Source organism: Xiphophorus hellerii, chromosome 12 (genome assembly GCF_003331165.1).
Source record: "Xiphophorus hellerii strain 12219 chromosome 12, Xiphophorus_hellerii-4.1, whole genome shotgun sequence".
Classification (NCBI taxonomy): Eukaryota; Metazoa; Chordata; class Actinopteri; order Cyprinodontiformes; family Poeciliidae; genus Xiphophorus; species Xiphophorus hellerii.
The window spans coordinates 30,325,169-30,342,988 of NC_045683.1; the positions used below are offsets into that span (position 1 = coordinate 30,325,169).

General features: G+C 39.3%; 1 protein-coding gene across 3 annotated transcripts; it reads right to left on the minus strand.

The window, feature by feature from the left end:
* Positions 1–1,589: 1,589 nt before the first annotated feature.
* susd1 (sushi domain containing 1) lies at positions 1,590–17,147 on the minus strand. Of its 3 annotated transcripts, XM_032578323.1 has the most exons (19): positions 16,597–17,147; positions 16,329–16,472; positions 14,914–15,069; positions 14,686–14,838; positions 13,721–13,900; positions 11,123–11,302; positions 9,952–10,131; positions 9,681–9,860; positions 8,526–8,705; positions 7,557–7,736; positions 6,995–7,174; positions 6,480–6,644; positions 5,595–5,689; positions 5,331–5,517; positions 5,133–5,226; positions 3,041–3,296; positions 2,905–2,944; positions 2,736–2,829; positions 1,590–2,099 (listed from the first exon to the last, which is right to left on the minus strand). In XM_032578323.1, exons 1-19 carry the CDS (start codon positions 16,658–16,660, stop codon positions 2,081–2,083), a joined length of 2,727 nt encoding a protein of 908 aa, XP_032434214.1. In that variant the 5' UTR covers positions 16,661–17,147; the 3' UTR covers positions 1,590–2,080. The 3 variants fall into 3 exon arrangements, with proteins under 3 accessions (XP_032434214.1, XP_032434216.1, XP_032434215.1); XM_032578325.1 differs by lacking the exon at positions 11,123–11,302 and having other exon boundaries at positions 16,597–17,144; XM_032578324.1 differs by lacking the exon at positions 8,526–8,705 and having other exon boundaries at positions 16,597–17,144.
* Between the last annotated feature and the right edge of the window lie 673 nt (positions 17,148–17,820).

Consider the following 17,820-nt stretch of genomic DNA (forward strand, 5'->3'; position numbering starts at 1 on the left):
AGACTTTTCACATCCAAACACCGACACCAGTTAAGAGGGTTAGCCTCTAACACACAATTACACTCTGTAAAAACAATAAACCATAAATAGAAAATTCTTGCTCTTCTCCTGGAAGACACCATGTTTGTCTAAGTTACATTAAAAATTAATTTATCTAAACATACATTTATTAGCTAACAGATGTAGTTAGATGTACCTTCAGCTACATTTTAATTAGCTGAATATGCATTTGGCTAACAAATGTCGCTAAATGTACATTTACATTTTATTAACCTGAAGTTAAATGTAGCTTAAACTTTAAGCTCCATTTCACATTTAGCTCCTTCACACATTTGTTTTTCAGTTAGGTTGTCAAAAACGTTTTTTGGGAAAAGTTTTCTGTTGATCATAGAAGGTTTTTGAATCCAAACAAACAAAATGCAATTTGATAGAGTGTACACCGTCGACATCCATTGTATATTGGATGGTTTTTCTGCAAAGCACTGCTGTTAATTCAATTCAATTTTATTTAATCAAGAAAACCGCATTAAACACTGTTACATTTCCAAAAGAGACTAATCACTGATCTGTACATTAGGTTTTCTAGTCACAAGACACTTTGCAAACCTAATCTTTGGGTGGATCTCTTTAAAAGACTGAAATGATATATTCTCTGGTTTTTACTATGGAGCCAGTTGGAAATTTCACGTTCTCCTCTTGTTTACACTCGCTTTCTAAATTGTGTTGTTTGTTTAGCACTGCTTTAAAATAACTGCCTGTCATTGTTAATAAAATTACCGATTTATCTAGCCATGTTACTGCCGCAATAATAATGATGAAGAGCTGCTTAGGAACTAAGAGAAAGAGTCGGTTCTTTTGGAGGGGGGGATGAGCCAAGTGGTCAGGATCTCGAAAAACCACCGCAATTCCCATCACTATGAGAACTAGCCACAGACATAAACATACTATTAAATATCGGCGAACAGAGCCAACAGCCAAAGGCTTTACTGCACTGAACGATAAAAATGAGTTAATTAGTACCGCAGTAACTTTATTGTTAATAGCTTGTGGCTTGCAGCTGAACATGTTCTTTCTGTAAAAGTGTCCATTTGTGAGCAAATTTCCACGTCCGTGGAAAATTAGCTCATCAGTCTGGCTAACGGACCGCTCGTGCACATCCCCTACTTAGGAAAACGGGGTGCCGAGCAGCTTTCCGGTCACAGTGGTAGAAAAATGACCCATTTTCCAAGTAACCATGCGTTCAAAGTGTAGCTACATGACTGTAATCCTCAAAAAGCGTCGCGGCAACGGCCTGCTTCAGTAGCCTTTCAGCTAACCGCTGAGGTAACTTGCGCAATCTTTGCGTGCAACGTATCCATCCCGTCTTTAATTCAGGTTCTAGCAGTAATGGAGCGCCGTGTTCCTGTTACTCACTTGATAACGCACCAGATGTAGCGGGGTTGTTGTCGGCAGGATCCTGGCCTGTGACCGCCTGTGGAAAAGAGGGAGCTGCTCCGGATGCAAAACAATTAAAGGCCCAGTACCTGTGGACCATTTTTTAAATGCCAAGTCAGCCCGTTTGAGGATTCAAAGCAAAACCCATAAAAAAGTCACACGTTAACTTTCTTTTTTTTAATTTTAATTTTATTTTTAGAAAAATTGACTTCCATAAAGCATCTATAGTTTATATGTTTTTGGTTGCTACAGTTTTCTACAATGCAGTGAACAGTACATTGTAAAAAAAAAAAAAAATATGAACAGGTCTTTCAGTTTTTATCACTTTGTCACTTTTTCATGTCACACCCACAAAGCCCAGTGTGTTTTATTGGCAGGTTTCTGTTAATTGTGAAGAGGAAGCAGTTTTCAAAAACACTTTGTGATTAAAAAACAGAACAAAGAGCATGTCCTCCGTCTAAACAGTAGCAACACAGCAGACAGAAAGGGATCACATTCCTTTGTTAATAATCCAGTAGATGGTGGAAAACATATGTTTATTCATTTGGAGTGATGTGAATGATTATATGTGAAGTATTTGCAGAATATACCGTTTGGACTCATTATATTTGTTCACTATGACTGTAGAGAGCGGGGCTGAGAACGGTTACGTCCTGTTCACACACCTGAAAGAAAACACAGAATAAAATTAAGTCCTAAATACATTTCCTATACATTCATTTTTTTTGGGGGGGGGGTGCAGTTAGAACTAAAAGCTGCATTCTCTCCATATGGAAAAATTATTCTGGGAACAAAAAGATAAGTCATTTAACCAAACTGGAACGTTTCAAGAGAAATTTCAAGGGTTTCTGATGCAGTTAATGTCCAACTATACAAAACCCATAAAATGTTGATTTCAGTCCAATGTTTTTCATTTATTTACAAGACGATGAATCGATATAAGAACTTCTCCCGTTTAGAGTCAGAAAATGACTAGACTTTTCACGTCCAAACACCGACACCAGTTAAGAGGGTTAGCCTCTAACAAAAATTACACTCTGCAAAAACAATAAACCATAAATGGAAAATTCTTGTTCTTCTTCTGGAAGACACCATGAATGAATCAAAGCAAACCTCCAAGTATGTTTTTCATGAATTATTAACATACCAAACATAAAGCTAAAAAAAAAAAACAGTCAATATTACATAATACTGTCCCTTTAAATGTATTGGCACCTTTTTCTAATTTATTTTTAATTCAACTAATTTTATTCCAAGTTAATTTAGTGAAAAGCAGCGTTGATAAAACGTTTTGCTCATACCAGGACAAGCTGTATGCCCCTAACAAAACCATGGCAACCGCTGCCACAGAGGCTGCAGCACAGAGCGACGACACCCTCAGGACGTAAGATGTGCCTGGGAAGAAAAGAAATGAACTTTTCAGTGAGTGATATCAACTTATCCCTGTGATCTTTGTGCATTCTGAGGCACCTGCCACTTTGGCCCAAACGACGCAGCAACTTCTCGACATCTTGGAGAGGAAACACTCGGGTTAAATCTGTTGCACCTTCCACAGCATTGCTTTACTGTTACTCCTTTGTAGCAGAGCAGGTTTTTTTTAACTCACCGTTTTCCACCGACTGACGACCCGAAGGACAACGAAGTAGGTGTTACCGCTCTGCAGCGGCGCGTTGTAGAAGCCCCCGTAGAGGACTCCGTCCCCCACCGTGAAGTTGACCTCCGTTCCGAGGCTCTGCACGCCAAGCTGGGCGGTCATGTACTCAGCCGGTGGCTCTGCTCTGCTCGAAGGGTCGAGGCTGGCGGGAGAGGAGCAGTCAAACACCACGAGCTCCTCGACAGGAAGCACAAAGATTTGGTAGAAGCTGCCAAAGATAAAAAAAAAAAACACAACGTGGAAAGCTTTATCTTCATTGATTGCTGTCATCCTATTGGGTTTGTGGGTTATTAGCAAAAACTCCTGTTTTCCTCACACATTCAGATGTCATCTTCATGATCCAAGCAACTGAGGAGATTTTTTTCTTTGGTGTGTTTACTCCTATCCTACTACATAATGTAGTTCGTAAAAACCATATTTATTGAATGCGTTAATAATTTAAGTATTATTACCGTATTTTTCAGACTATAAGCCGCTACTTTTCCCACTCTTTGAACCATGCGGCTTGTAGCCCGGTGCGGCTTTTCCGTGTTCGTTTCCAGTTTAAAAAAAAAAAAAAAAGACTTTGTAGATGCGGCTAATTATAGTTATATTTATAATTATATTTAATTTAATTATAATTAATTTAATTATAATTATAATTATAGCTCTATAGTCCGGAAAATACGGTAATCACTTCATCATGGCAGCACCAAGGTTAATTCAGTCAATTAAAAGGAATGAAATTAGGAAAACTGATAATTGAGAAAACATTTCCATTAACTAAAATAAATAAAACACAAATTAATGGGGGAAAACTACAATTAACTGAAACTATATCATGCCTTTATAAAACTAATTAAAACATACCGAAAATATACATATAATATTTGTTTTTTGTGTTTATGAATGTATTTATTAGCCTTTAAAACTGATGTGAAGTAGATTTTTTTCCCCCCACACAATAACTTGTCAGCTGTTGGTAAATTACAGCACTGTGTATTCCTCCAGGCGGTGCTTATGTTAGTCTACAAAATGACGACAGCAAAAGTTGGGAGAAAGATCCAGAGTCAGTTGGTTGTTCAACAATAATTGAATATACAGTACAGACCAAAAGTTTGGACACACCTTTTAATCCAATGAGTTTCCTTTATTTTCATGACTATTGACATTGTAGATTCACACTGAAGGCATCAAAACTATGAATAACACATGTGGAAATATGCACTAAACAAAAAAGTGTAAAACAACTGAAAATACCCCTTATATTCTAGTTTCTTCAAAGTAGCAACCTTTTGCTGTGATTACTGCTTTGCACACACTCTGCATTTTCTTGATGAGCTTCAAGAGGTAGTCACCTGAAATGGTTTTCACTTCATAGGTCAACCTGCCCTGTCAGGTTAATAAATGGGATTTCTTGCCTTATAAATAGTCATGAAAATAAAGAAAACCCATTGAATTAGAAAGGTGTATCCAAACCTTTGGTCTGTACTGTATATCGTTTTAAAACTAGTTTCCTCTGTTTTGTATTATGTGTACAAAATCATAATACAATACTTAAATTCTGCACCTAAAAATGAACCAAACACACTCTGAACTCAAAACTAATTAAAACTAACTGAATTAGATAAACAAAAAAAAAAAAAAATCACAACAAAATTAAATTAAGCTATAATGGAAAACCCAATACTATTGTCAGCCTGGTCGGCATGTGTGAGACGTTGAGAGTAACATAATTTCAAAAACTCTGCGTGATTCTACAAACTTTTAACACAATTCCAGACCTCAGTTTTCTCATTTTTTTCCCCCTCTAAAACATTGAAAACCATCTGCCCTTTTCTTTCCACTTCACAAAGGTGCACTGCTCTGAGTTTCTGTCACGTTAAATCTCTGACGGATTTCTTTGATCCATGTGGTTGCAAAGTGGTAAAAGGAGAAATGATCAAAGCACGTTTTCGAGGCAGAGTTTCCACACATCCAGTGTGAAAGCGTGTCATGAAAAAGCTCCAACTCCCCTTGTGAATGTTAGACATTGTGAACGTTTGCATGGAGGGGGGTTAGTTACCTGATGGGATCCAGAGTGTTGGGAGATCTTTTCAGCCTCAGCGTTGGAACTGGAGTCTCCAGTTCTGTGTAGTGCACTACCGGTGCTGGAGGTACTTTTAGGAACAGAGGTACATTTATTGCTATGTTCACCGGTCAGTATGAAGAAGACTACAGTAAATATTCTATAATTAGTATTGAATATTCATTATCCCTCTACCTGTTAAACTGGTGTTGGCTGTGACGGTGGCTGTGAATCTGGCAGCTGCTGCAGTAATAGAAATGCTGTAGTTTGTCAACGGAAGCAGCCGCAGGCAGATTACCAGCCGATCGTCTCTGGAGCTCAGCAGACGTCGTCCTTTGTCTAGAAACGACCTCTGGTAATCTCTGGATCCTAAATAAACCACCTGAAATAATGAAATCCACGCGTTCAGTCAAAGTTCACTGTGGATACGGTGAAAAAAAAAGAGGAAACTTGACTTACCTTGTAAAGTTCTGTATCTTCCTCGTACTTCTCTGCCTTCCACTTCAGACAGTTTCCATTGTAAAGTGTCAGCTGATTAATAGGCGGCTTGATTTCTGCATCACATGTTAGTAGTTGCTGTGAGGAGTTTACATCTACAGATTATTTCACTTATGAAATGGGAAAATATCTTAGAAGTGAAACAATATGCCAGTGAAAGTAATATTTTTTAAAATGATAGACTTAAAACAAGCTCCTATATTTTGCTAAAAGGTTACTTGTAAGTTAATTTTGTCTTATTTTAAGTGTACTGAGATATTTGCGCTAAACTAATCCAAAAATACTTGGTAAAGATTTTGCGTTTTTGCAGTGCATACACAAAGAACAAAGAAATCAAAGTAATTTAGTCTATAAATTAACGTTTGGTTAAATCATTGGAACCCAGAATTTTTTAAAAGGGCAGTATTATGTATTTCCCAGCCACAAAGTCTCATATAATAACACAATAAAGTGACTATGTTACCTCCAGTTGTTACAAAGATTGGTATGCATCCATCAAGCATGCCTTAAAAGAAATTTGACTTTGCAATTGAAATTGGGCCTCTGTCTCTTTAAGAAGCTTCTGGTCTTTCTAACACTCTGGATGCGCAGATGTTTGCTAATTGCTGCTGGCTAGTCTGAAGGAGCTGAGTGGGGGAGATTTCTCAAACATCCATGATAGAATCGTAGCGTTATGTTTTTGATGAGAGAATAACATAACGTATTATGTAAAAATGTTCATTTTAAGTAATACTGTCCGTTTTTAAGCTGAGAAAAACAATGATGCATGTTATTTCTCCCGCTTTATATGCAGTGACCGATGATTGAAACACTGCAGTGTCCGAGCGCTGCTGCTTTTAAACTCACCGATACAGTTGAGGGTCGCTCTCAGCCACAGTCCGGAGCCGCCACACACGGACGCGTTGACGCCCCTCCAGCTGTGATATCCCGCCACACAGCGGTGGATCGCGACACTTCTGTTGTGCCACACCACCTCCGAGTGGGCCAGGACGGGAACAGGGCCGCATTTAGCTGGAGAAACAGCAGAACGCACCGACTGGCTCAGAAACGGCATCACTCAACACACACGTTGGGAAGGAAGCATTCGTTTTTCAGCAGACGTCCAAAGGAGACCCGAAATGATGTCGCTTAAGTAACACGTATCTGACAAACACCCACGCGTCCCACTGTGCTGGTGATTGCTGCGAGCCATTGTGGACGGGAAGAGAATCGCATGCGGTTTCTTAACTCCCCTCGTGGAACACCCGGAGCGTGCAGGGTTAGGGGTCAGACACGTGACAGTGACGGCGACAGCATGCTTGAGAAACGTGCAAGGAGATCAAAAAGGGGGCAACAGCCAGGCGTGAAAGATGTCCCCCTACCTTTGCATTTTACAGATACTTCCCCCCACACTCCTGACAGAGAGCATGTTGACAAATCGTTTCCACTCTCTTGGTAAAATCCGTCCACACACTCACACCGCGCCACGCTGCCCGGCGTGCTGCTGCCGCCCCACAGCAGGTTAGTGTTGGGGAGACATTTCGGGGGGCCGCAGTTTACTTCTGTGTACAAATAAGAATTTAGCATGGACCTGGTGCAACAGGTCACAGCTGTTAGCATGCAGTCAGCTAGCAGAGTCCAACTAGATAAACACGAAGGAAGAGTTAATTTGTTGCTACATTAGGTTACAGGAAATTCAGTTTCATGTGCGTCAAAATAAATTACAGTACAATTAAGATGAAGATATTGCAGTTTCACTTCTTGAATAGATCTTTTTTAGGTGCATTTTCTATAAATTACACAAAGTCCTATAAAATCAACATCCTTAACACTTTAATACTCTTTACACAACATAAACATGCTTTTATCTTTTAGGACAAACATTGCTGGGTCTCCAACACTGAAACTAAACCAGCAGCTTTCTCGGGTCATAAAATGTTGCACCTTCACACGACAGATCAACATCCTCCCATAATCCATTCTCTCCACACTCTGAGTAGTTTCTCAGGCCTCGGGTGTAGTATCCTTCCTCACATTGGTAATACACCACAGCGCCAGCGTGTGGCGTCCCGTCCCACTGCATGTTAGCGTTCTCTATTACAGGAGGATTCCTGCAGCTGATTTCTACGACAGGAAAACAGCAAGTCAGTGCAAAGCACTAGCAGCTGGACGTCTGGTATAAACCTGCTGATACAATTCATGCATCTTTTCAACAAAATTGTTGTGGATATTTTTTTTGCAGTTTACTTATTTATAAATAAGCACAGGCATTGTTAGGACCCTGAAACTTTGGGAGCATTGCAGAGATAATAATTTTTTTTTTAATCCATTTTTTTTTAATCACTTTTTGCGTGAGGTGGGGTTCACTCTGGACAGGGAGCCACTCTATCATAGATCGACACAGAGGCACACAGGAAAAACATCCACGCATACACACTCTTGATTGACAGCACTGAGACTCTCCTCCCAGCTCTGATTGGTTGTTTCCTGTTAGCACTGACTGGGAGCACTGGGAGAAGGGGCAAGGGCTTGATTTTTTCACAGATTATCATTCTCGTACTCTACTGATAATCTGTAGACTATGACAGCTAGTGGCAATCTCAACAAATATGTAAAAGATCATATTTTTGAATAAAATCTACATACATATATATATTTTATATCTATGTCGAACACAATCCAAAGCTCAGCTGGAGCTTTAGCCCCAAATTTTCCGGTCTAACAACGCCTTTGCAAATTTCATTTCACAACCAACTTGGAGCAATAACTGTCCAACTAGATAAAACATTTGCAAAAGAACGAACAAACATTTATCAGATTACATTACAGTGCCATCGTTTGTGCTCTAAATTGTCACCAAGAGTCCAAAGTGAAACTAAACCAGCAGCTTTCTCGGGTCATAAAATGTTGCACCTTCACACGACAGATCAACATCCTCCCATAATCCATTCTCTCCACACTCTGAGTAGTTTCTCAGGCCTCGGCTGTAGTATCCGTTCTCACATTGGTAATACGCCACAGCGCCAGCGTGTGGCGTCCCGTCCCACTGCATGTTAGCGTGCTCTATTACAGGAGGATTCCTGCAGCTGATTTCTACAACAGGAAAACAGTCGGTGAACAGAGCGCACTGCAAACTGGGCGTCTGGTGTTTACAAAATTATTCACAGCCCTTGAACTCCTTTGCTTATGTTTCAGCCAAGTCTGCTGTGATTTTCTGCGATAGACCAAAACAATAGCTTTTATTTTATTATTATAGTTTAATTTTATTTCATTGGGACATTTTGTTTGTCTAATTCAGTTAGTTTTATTTAGCTTTTATGGAGTGTTTGCAAGTTTGTATTTGTCATCACTAGTTAAATATTGTTTTAGTTTTAGTTTAGCTTCTATTAGTTATAGCAATAGTTTAAGTTTGTTTCGTACTTTGGTTCATTTTTAGGTGCAGAATTTTAAACAGATCATTGTACTGTATTGGGATTATGTGCATATTAAAATGAATACTCAACAGAAGACACTACTTTCAAAAAACTGTATTCAATTAATGTTGAACAACCAACTGACTCTGGCGTTTTCTCCCAGCTTTGGCTGTCGCCATTTTGTGGACTAAACTCCAGCAGCAGCAGCGTGGAGCGCCGTAATTTGTCGACAGCTGACGTAAACTGCTTGTGTGTGGAAAAAAATATATATATAAATTTCACATCAGTTTGAAAAGCTACTAAATAGATTCATAAACACAAAAATGAGCGATATTACATCTATGTTTTTAGTATATTTCAGTTTTATAAACGCACAATATAATTCCAGTTTGCTATACTTTTTCCCCATCAATTACTCTCACTTATTTCAGTTGTGATCATTTTCCTCCAGTTATAAATAATGCTCTACTTTATCTTGGTCTGTCGCATAAAATCTCAGCAAAATACAAACATACTTTTTTTTTGCAAGCCACTTTTAAACGGTAATGATATTTTGCACAAGTCACAAATCTGAAAAAAAAACAAGGTTTTCACATCGTTTGCTGTGCACCAACGACTCGCTACACTCACATATAAATGAACACAGAAGTATCACCTTGGCAGGACAGCGAGGGCGCATCCCATCCTCCGCTGGCTGTACAAACCGATACATTTCCTTCGCCAACATTGACAAATCCACGGTCACACCTATAAACAACCTTAGAGCCCACAGTGGAAATGTTATCCCACTCCGCTACGGCGTGAGGGATGGAGGTGGGCTCTCCGCAATCAACCTCTACAGAGACGGACATTAATTATTTAGCAGAGAGAGAGAGGAGAACAATCCGCATGGAGGCCAACAAAATGAGCCTTTTTGAGAACGTCACCTTTGCAGAGAATGCCAGGCTCTGTCCAGTAACCATCATCTGCACACACTGACACATTGCTGCCTTCATGGTGATAAAATCCTGGGTTACAGTAATAAGCCGCTGTGCTTCCAGAGGCGAAGCTGCCGTCCCACACCTGCACAGTGTGGGGCGCCACTGGTGGATCTCCACACAGAGTCTCTGAGACAGGAAATGATGCACATTATGGCAACACAAACGTAAAAGCAAAACGAGAAGAAAAAAAAAAGCCTTTTATTTTAAGAAGACATATTGGGAAAAGTAAGGCGGATCTGTTGTTACAATGCATCGTGACAAAAACTCTTGTACGGTTGGAAATGTAAATGGGATACCAGGCCGTGTGTTTGTGAATTTAGTCAAACATTAGCAGCAGTAAATCAGGTTATTTAGCTGGTAGAAAAAAATGGGGTTTCATTTTTCAAGGCCATATTATCACAATGTTATTCTTTCATTTATAAATCTTTAATGAGCTAAATGTTTATTTTAGAAGCCAAAGTTTTAGCTACAATCTACATATTTAGTTAGCAAGTGAAATATTTAGTTTGAAGCTAAATATCTAGCTTTAAGCTAAGTATTTAGCGCAATACTCAGCCCCAAGCTAAGTATTGAGTTAAATATTTAGCTTGGATCTATATTTAGCAGCTAAATATTTGGTTTGAAGTGAAATATTTAATGAGCAATCAAACTTTTTAGTTCCAAACTAAATATTTAGCTCTAAGTCAGCAAAAATATTTTGAGCTTTTAGCTCTAAGTCAGTTTAGAGCTAAAAGTTATGTAGTTCTCATGTGCACTAATGAGAATGACTGATTTTCTTAAATTAATAAATTGGCCAATTCCCAGTATGTTTTGTTTCTTTATTGATAGGATTTCAACAAACGCTCCAGCAGTAACTTATCTTTTTTTTCTTACTAGTTATTCTTGATGGAACTAAAATGCAAAATAAAAAATAACCAACTAGATGTTCAGACTGTTTGCCCCCCCAAAATTTCCAGGAATAACCTGAGCATAATCAAAACTTCCTTTTAGCCAAATGTTTGATGTTACTTAAACGTCCTTGGCTAAACTTGGCTGGCTTTGTTTTCCCAGCAACAGCAAAAAGATTAGAAAAAAGATTCAGCAATAAGGAAATCAATTGACTCGTCTTGTGCGTTACCTTGGCATAACAAAGTTGGAGATGTCCACTGTCCGTTTTTACCACAGACTGATACATTATGCCCTCCGTTACCATGAAAGCCCTTTGTACAGAGGTACAGCACTGTGCTGCCGGGGGACGAAGTGCTGCTCCACACCTGCTCTGTGAATTCAATCAAAGGAGGATTCCCACACAAGATCTCTACGGGGAAAACATTTACCAGAGGTATTGACACTGCAATGATAAATACAGAGCAGAACTGCAACATGGCTGACAAAGAGCCCTGACCAGGACAGTGAGGGGAGCCAAGACAAACAGCAGAGAGAGATCACACTCTCCATCCAGAACCAGGATCAATGCACTTTTTAAACTCTGTTATACATATTCTATATGTGCAGACATATAGAGTAGAGTTGATTTGATGTGAATTTTTTTCATCATCCCAAACAAACATAAAACACGTTGAAATATAAGAAGGACAAGGAACATTTTCTATGGTTGTTCCTTTGTCTAGGAATTACAACATGGTCAAAATATCAAAATATTAGTTCAGCTTCATTTAGTTTTATTTACAAAAAGTACTATTTTTGTATAATTCTGTTACACTGTTTGATTTAAACTTAATTCCTTTGATACTATCTTTTTCTTATTTTTAAATGTTTTTCTTTCATCATAAAAACAATTCTGCATCACCTTTATTGATTATCCTGTGTGGGGTTTTTTTTATTGTTTAAATCTTGTATCTGTAATGATTCTTCATCACAGATACAAACACAAATATATTTCCTTAGACTTACATTTCACATCAGGTCACCATTATTATTATTTACCTGGCGTTTTCTGGTGTGATTGTTATTTGCTCTAACATCTGTGCCACGTTTAGCAGTATGAAAGGTTCTCTAGACGCAGAATCTGAATTGATTGATTGATTCCTGTGAGCGACCCACAGGAAAAAAAACATGCTTCTCCTTGCTTAAGCTCGAGAAGCAAGACTTTAAAAAGAATTTATTTTAAATGATTCTTTAACTGTCAGATTTCATACAGGATTAAATGTTGCAATTTAAGAAGAGGAGTCTGAGCACATTCTTGCTAAACTCCTCCCTCATCCGATGGCCGTTTCCTCAGACAGAAGAGTAGTTCTGGTAAAGTGTTCAGTCTTTCAGAACCGTCATGTGAGTATTTTGGGAATTTTATTGCATATTTTTTGAGAGCTTCCAGCTTTTGGGTTACGTTACAAAGCAACATGCTTAAATTTTAGTGTTTAAAAAAAAATTGTACACACTTCAGTTGACATAAAGAGGAAGGAGCGAACATTTTTACACAGCGTTCCAGTTTGCTTGCCTGATGCAATAGGTAATGATTGAGTCACTGATGAACCTCAGGTAATAAACCAGGAGCGACTACTGTTTATCTTCATGGACTGCAGTATTAGTCCATATTTACAGTATTATTGCACATATTCACCTAGAGATTATTTAGTACCAGCCTCTTAAAGCTGCATCACTGGCCTTTAATGAGCAACACAGAATAAAACAACACATATTAAGAGTAACATTTGCATTTTTCTCGCTGTAGATTATAACACATTTAATCTCCACTGAAAAAAATGCTACCATAGCAACTAAATGTGACCAACATATTCAATAGGAATTATGCTCCTTGCTGAAAACAAACACATTATTTTGTTTCTTTGCGCGTTTATTTTAAAAACATCTATCTATAAAAATGCGGCATAAAGCGTAATGTCAAAACTTTTGTTTTACATATTCGAGGAAATGAGGGGCAGCATAAACTTATCAAAATTCCCTCTCCTTCCTCATCTGCAGAATTATTATATTTACTACATGTATAATCCACACATATAACAACTAAACCCGTATTTAACAGTCAACCCATCGATATAGCATCGATTTAATTTCAAGTACAAAGGACAAACAATCACTATTTCTTTAAATTTCACCAACAACCAAAACTAGCATAAATAAAAAAACACCAACAATAATCATGTTTATATGATCATTTGAGCAGTTTTATGCTTGGACATAAAAGTTCAATAATCGAATGATTCCACAGTTTGACTTCAATTATTGATGCGCTGTAAAAAAAACCAACAACAAACAAACAAAAGTCTCTAATTTACGGTAAAATGTCAGCAGCTGTGTTTGGCAGAATTTTACCGTAAATTAGAGGCGTTTCATTTTTACAGTGTACACAAACGTTTTTTCTAGTCGTTCTGAATTTGCATATTTTAAACTGTGATTCTCCTCCTTAACTTGTACATTTTAACTTTTACATTTTCTCTTTAGTCTTACACAATTGTTGAATGTTTTCTTGCAATTTTTTATTTTTGTCTTTGTAGAGGATTGTAGCTGTCTGTAGCTTCACTATGTCAATGACCTTTAATGACTTTGACTTTACAAATAGTGTTTCGTTGTTCTCTAAATATCCGGTCTTATGGATTCTTTTTATTGCTCTTTTTGTGGTATTGTTAGTCCCTGTAGTGTAGTTTTGTATTTATTGCATTGGATTTCTGCACGATAACCTGAGTAGGGTGTTAAAGTGGGAAAAAAAACAAACATTGATTTGTGTAGTTTCAGAATAAAGCAGTAGCCGTTTTACCTTCACAGACCAGGCTGGTCTCGCTCCACGATCCGTCCGCTCCACACACAGAGCTGTTGTCTCCCCTCCGCCACACAAAGCCTTCCTCACAGCCAAACCTGGCAACGCCACCGTACTCGGTGACTGTGATGGACAGGAGGACCGAGTCTTCCACCGGGACAGGCGGACCACAGTCAACCACTGGGTGGGGGGGGAAAAGGTCCAAGAACAAACTTCACTTCCTGGTTTCAACCTTTCAGTTTTCAGAACGACGCTAGCAAGACAGAGACGCGGCTCGAAGGGTTCTACTCCTCATGTTTTGTCTCTGCAAAACCTGATTTTACCAAGCAGCTGCAGAGTGGAAACGATGCATTTGTGTTCAGCTTCTCAGAACTGTTGTTTTGTAGAGCCACACTTCACTACAGCAACACCTACACGTCTTTTAGGGTACAACTGTCAGCTCTGCACAACTATGATGGAGTTTTTGACCTTTGTTTCAGCACAGAATTACCAAAGTTCAGTCGGATCAGACGGGGATCATCTACAGACATCAGTTACCAAGTTCTGCCACATTCAAGGTTGTTTTCCTGCTGTTTCCTATTTCAGCTCCAACTAGTGGTGTACCAATAAATCGGCACCAGTTTCCTAAATTGTAGGAGATCGGTCGGTACTTACACGTGAAGCCGATGATATCTTCCTCAGCAAAGATCTAAAAATCAGCAGCTGTCCACCGGACCAATGGAGCGGTCCACCAGGTCATGTCTGCATGTTTGCAGTTAATAATAGTGGCCTCACTGTTGCCAGCTCAGTAACTTTCTTGTTATATTTAGCAACATTTTAGACAAGAAACTTCAAATAGGACTTCGTCTGTATTGGTCTATCGCACTGAATCTATGGATGTCTGTGGTTTTAATGCGATTAAATATGAAAAAGCTCAAGGGAATATGAGTCATGGTCCCAGGCACTGTGAATCAGTTCCTGTTTACCTTTGCAGGAAGCTCCGCCTCCCTGCGGACGAAAAGGCTCGGCCCCATTGTGGACCCTGTATCCAACCTGGCAGCTGCAGTCGAAGCTGCCCTCAAGGTTTCTACACTGACCTCCCTCTCCGCATAGCCCTGTGATCCTGCACTCGTCAATATCTGCAGAAACAAAAGCAAAGGCAACAATTTTTAAGCGATGAAAGACTCTCGTTCAGACCTACGTTGTGGCCTCACCTTGGCAGTGGGTTCCGTCGTTTGGGATGAAGACAGCCATGTTGTTAGACGGGCTGTAGCCAGACAGGCAGGTGCAGTAGTAGCTGCCATACGTGTTGTGGCAGGTGGTTTGCTGCCCACAGATCTTACTGGCTCCTATCTGACACTCGTCTTTATCTGGAAGAACGACAAGATTTCCTTTTTGTTTTCATGGAAAATGGTGCTGTAGTCAGATGAGACCAAATTTGAACTTTTTGGCCCAACAGCCACAAAGCTAAGCATGGAGAAAACTAACACTGGACCATTAAACACAGAACGATCAAACATGGTGGGGGGAGGATCATCCTGTGGGCTTGCCTTTCCTTCAGGATATGGGAGGATTGGAGGATAAATGGAACTAAATACAATTATTCTTTGAGTTATTTTCCTTCAAAGTCTAAATTGTGCATTATTTGTATAAATGTGACACATAAAATCCCAGAAAAAAATAGATAGATAGATAGATAGATAGATAGATAGATAGATAGATAGATAGATAGATAGATAGATAGATAGATAGATAGATAGATAGATAGATAGATAGATAGATAGATAGATAGATAGATAGATAGATAGATAGATAGATAGATAGATAGATAGATAGATAGATAGATAGATAGATACTTTATTTAAAATTTTAAAAATTTGGTCCAAATCATAAAAGGTTGTATGTAACGTTTACCAGTAAGTTGTTTTTTCCGCCGAGTACATGAGCATGATTGACAGCGCTAAGACCCGCCTCCTGGCTCTGATTGGCTGTTTTTAACCAGGAGCGGTGTCTTTCTTCAGCAAACGGAGCTCAGGGAGGAGGTGGAGGAGATCCATTTTTTCACAACTTATCTGTCTCATATTATAATGCAACAACATGGTGACAATACTAACAAATATTCAAACATCGTGCAATGATTTGTACTTTTGGATTCAGAATTAGATATTACTACAATATTACCATGCGTCAAAGATGTGAACAAACTTAAGAAATGTTTTCTACTGGAAGATCTTTATGCTCGTACAAGCAGATACTTTCTGCTGTGTAGTCAGGCCATGTTCCTGAATGGAGCTAATATAAAACATTCAAATTAAAGAGGCTAAAACCATAAGTCCAAATGATCCCAAAAGATGAATCAAAAGTTCAGAGAAGTTGACTTATTTACAGATTTCTACTTGATATTGTACATTTTTAACACAACAAGTCTTATAAATTGTGAGAACAGTAAGGATAGATAATCATCAGATGTTTGACAATTCACTTTTAGATCCAAAGCTGTTCCGTGAAAATCTGACTGCACGCGCATTTTCTTAGCAGAAAAAAAGTTGATCATGAGGAAAATACATAATCTGGTTTCACACGACAATAAATACATTTGAAAAGTAGACGTTTATTTTATTTTATTTACCTTGGCAGTGGGTTCTCCCATTTCCAACAAAGCCGTAGTTGCAGTTGCAGACTTTTCCAGAGCCGTCTGGCTTGTCCTCACACGTGGCGTTAGGGTGGCAGGTTGCGCACACATCCAGCACGGCTTGGCTCCAGGCTGGGCCGGCTGAGGGACGGCAGAAACATCCGGCGGAGGATACATTCACCTCATTGATCTCCAAACAGGAAGTGATGTTGAACAACTTCAAACAAACGGTGATCAGCGAATCTGAGAGAGTAAGTTTACTCACCTGACAACACGAGGAGCAGAAAAACATTCACCATCAGCATCATTCTTCTGTTTCTTCCATTCATCTTCTCTGAGAGTCTCCTATCGCCTGTCTTCACTTCTTCCCCATCAACCTCCTCCTCCTCCTCTTCTCCTTCTTTATTTTTGCACTTCCTCCTCTCGTACAGCTGCGACACTGAGAGCACTCGATAACCGCTGCTGAGAGTGGGTGAGCTGAGGTCACGCTGAAAACGACGACTTTTCTCAATGGTCTCCAGGCTGCTGCTGCTGCTGCTGCTGCTTCATCAGTCACCACTGCTGATGATGATAGCTCCAGGGCTGGCTCTGGTAAACTGCACACTCATGCTGCCACAGCTGATAGTGACTATATTTGGCCTAACAAACCTGCTGGATTTTGATTAAAACCAGTGATACTGTCAATTTTCTCCCCCTCGTTTATATATGGAAACTTTTGAACTATTTTATTTTTTTTCTCGATCAATGTCAGTTCCTTTAAAAAGTGATATTTAAAAGTCGGCACTAGTGGCCTTTATTTAACAGTAATATGACAGTAATGGGGAATGAACTGGGCTCGGCCTCCTCTCTATAGACGCGGCGCACGCGCTAGCTAGCGCCACACGACGCCCCTGTTTCATTTCTTAACAAGAAATTTTTACCTCGCGTTGGTAATTTATTCTTTAAGCTGTTTCCGACTCTCGGGCCTCTATTTGAACGCAAGACGAAAGAAAGGAGGCAACGATAGGCGGAAAAGGCACCGAGGACCGGACTCGAACTCGGGAAGGGCTCAAGGATTATACCATGACGCCACGTGATGCCCCAATTTTTTTTATTTATTTAATTTTTCTTAAATTTTACTTCATTGTTGTGTAACTGGTCTAGTACATTACTTTAATGGCGCTTGCTTTAAACAGGCCTGTCAAATTTTGTACGTTTTATTTGAGCAATTATCTCTATATTTGCTCATATCTAGGGCATCTTCAGTAATAATCCACTAGTCTTTTTTTTTTTTTTTTTTTGCTGCTACATCCGTTCTGAACCACTCTGTAGTGTATGTATAGAGTTAGAGGGGAGGAGGGGGGTAAGCTGGTGAGCTGTGGGAGGGGGAGATAAGTCTGGTAAACTCCTATCTTCGCCCAGCAGGGTCCTAACTGGGGTTCTGCTGTCATACAGAGCAGTAAAACAGTCCCATCTCCCTCTGAAGGTGGGAGGGGGCATCTGCACAACT

What these genes read in the sequence shown, in the direction of transcription:
- susd1 (XM_032578323.1), bottom strand. Translation starts at nt 16,660, where the DNA reads ATGAATGGAAGAAACAGAAGAATGATGCTGATGGTGAATGTTTTTCTG. An exon ending in AACACTCTGGATCCCATCAG is followed by an intron (nt 3,297 to 5,132) that starts GTAACTAACCCC and finishes TATCTTTGGCAG; the next exon opens with CTTCTACCAAATCTTTGTGC. An exon ending in CGTTTGGGCCAAAGTGGCAG is followed by an intron (nt 2,830 to 2,904) that starts GTGCCTCAGAAT and finishes TTTTCTTCCCAG; the next exon opens with GCACATCTTACGTCCTGAGG.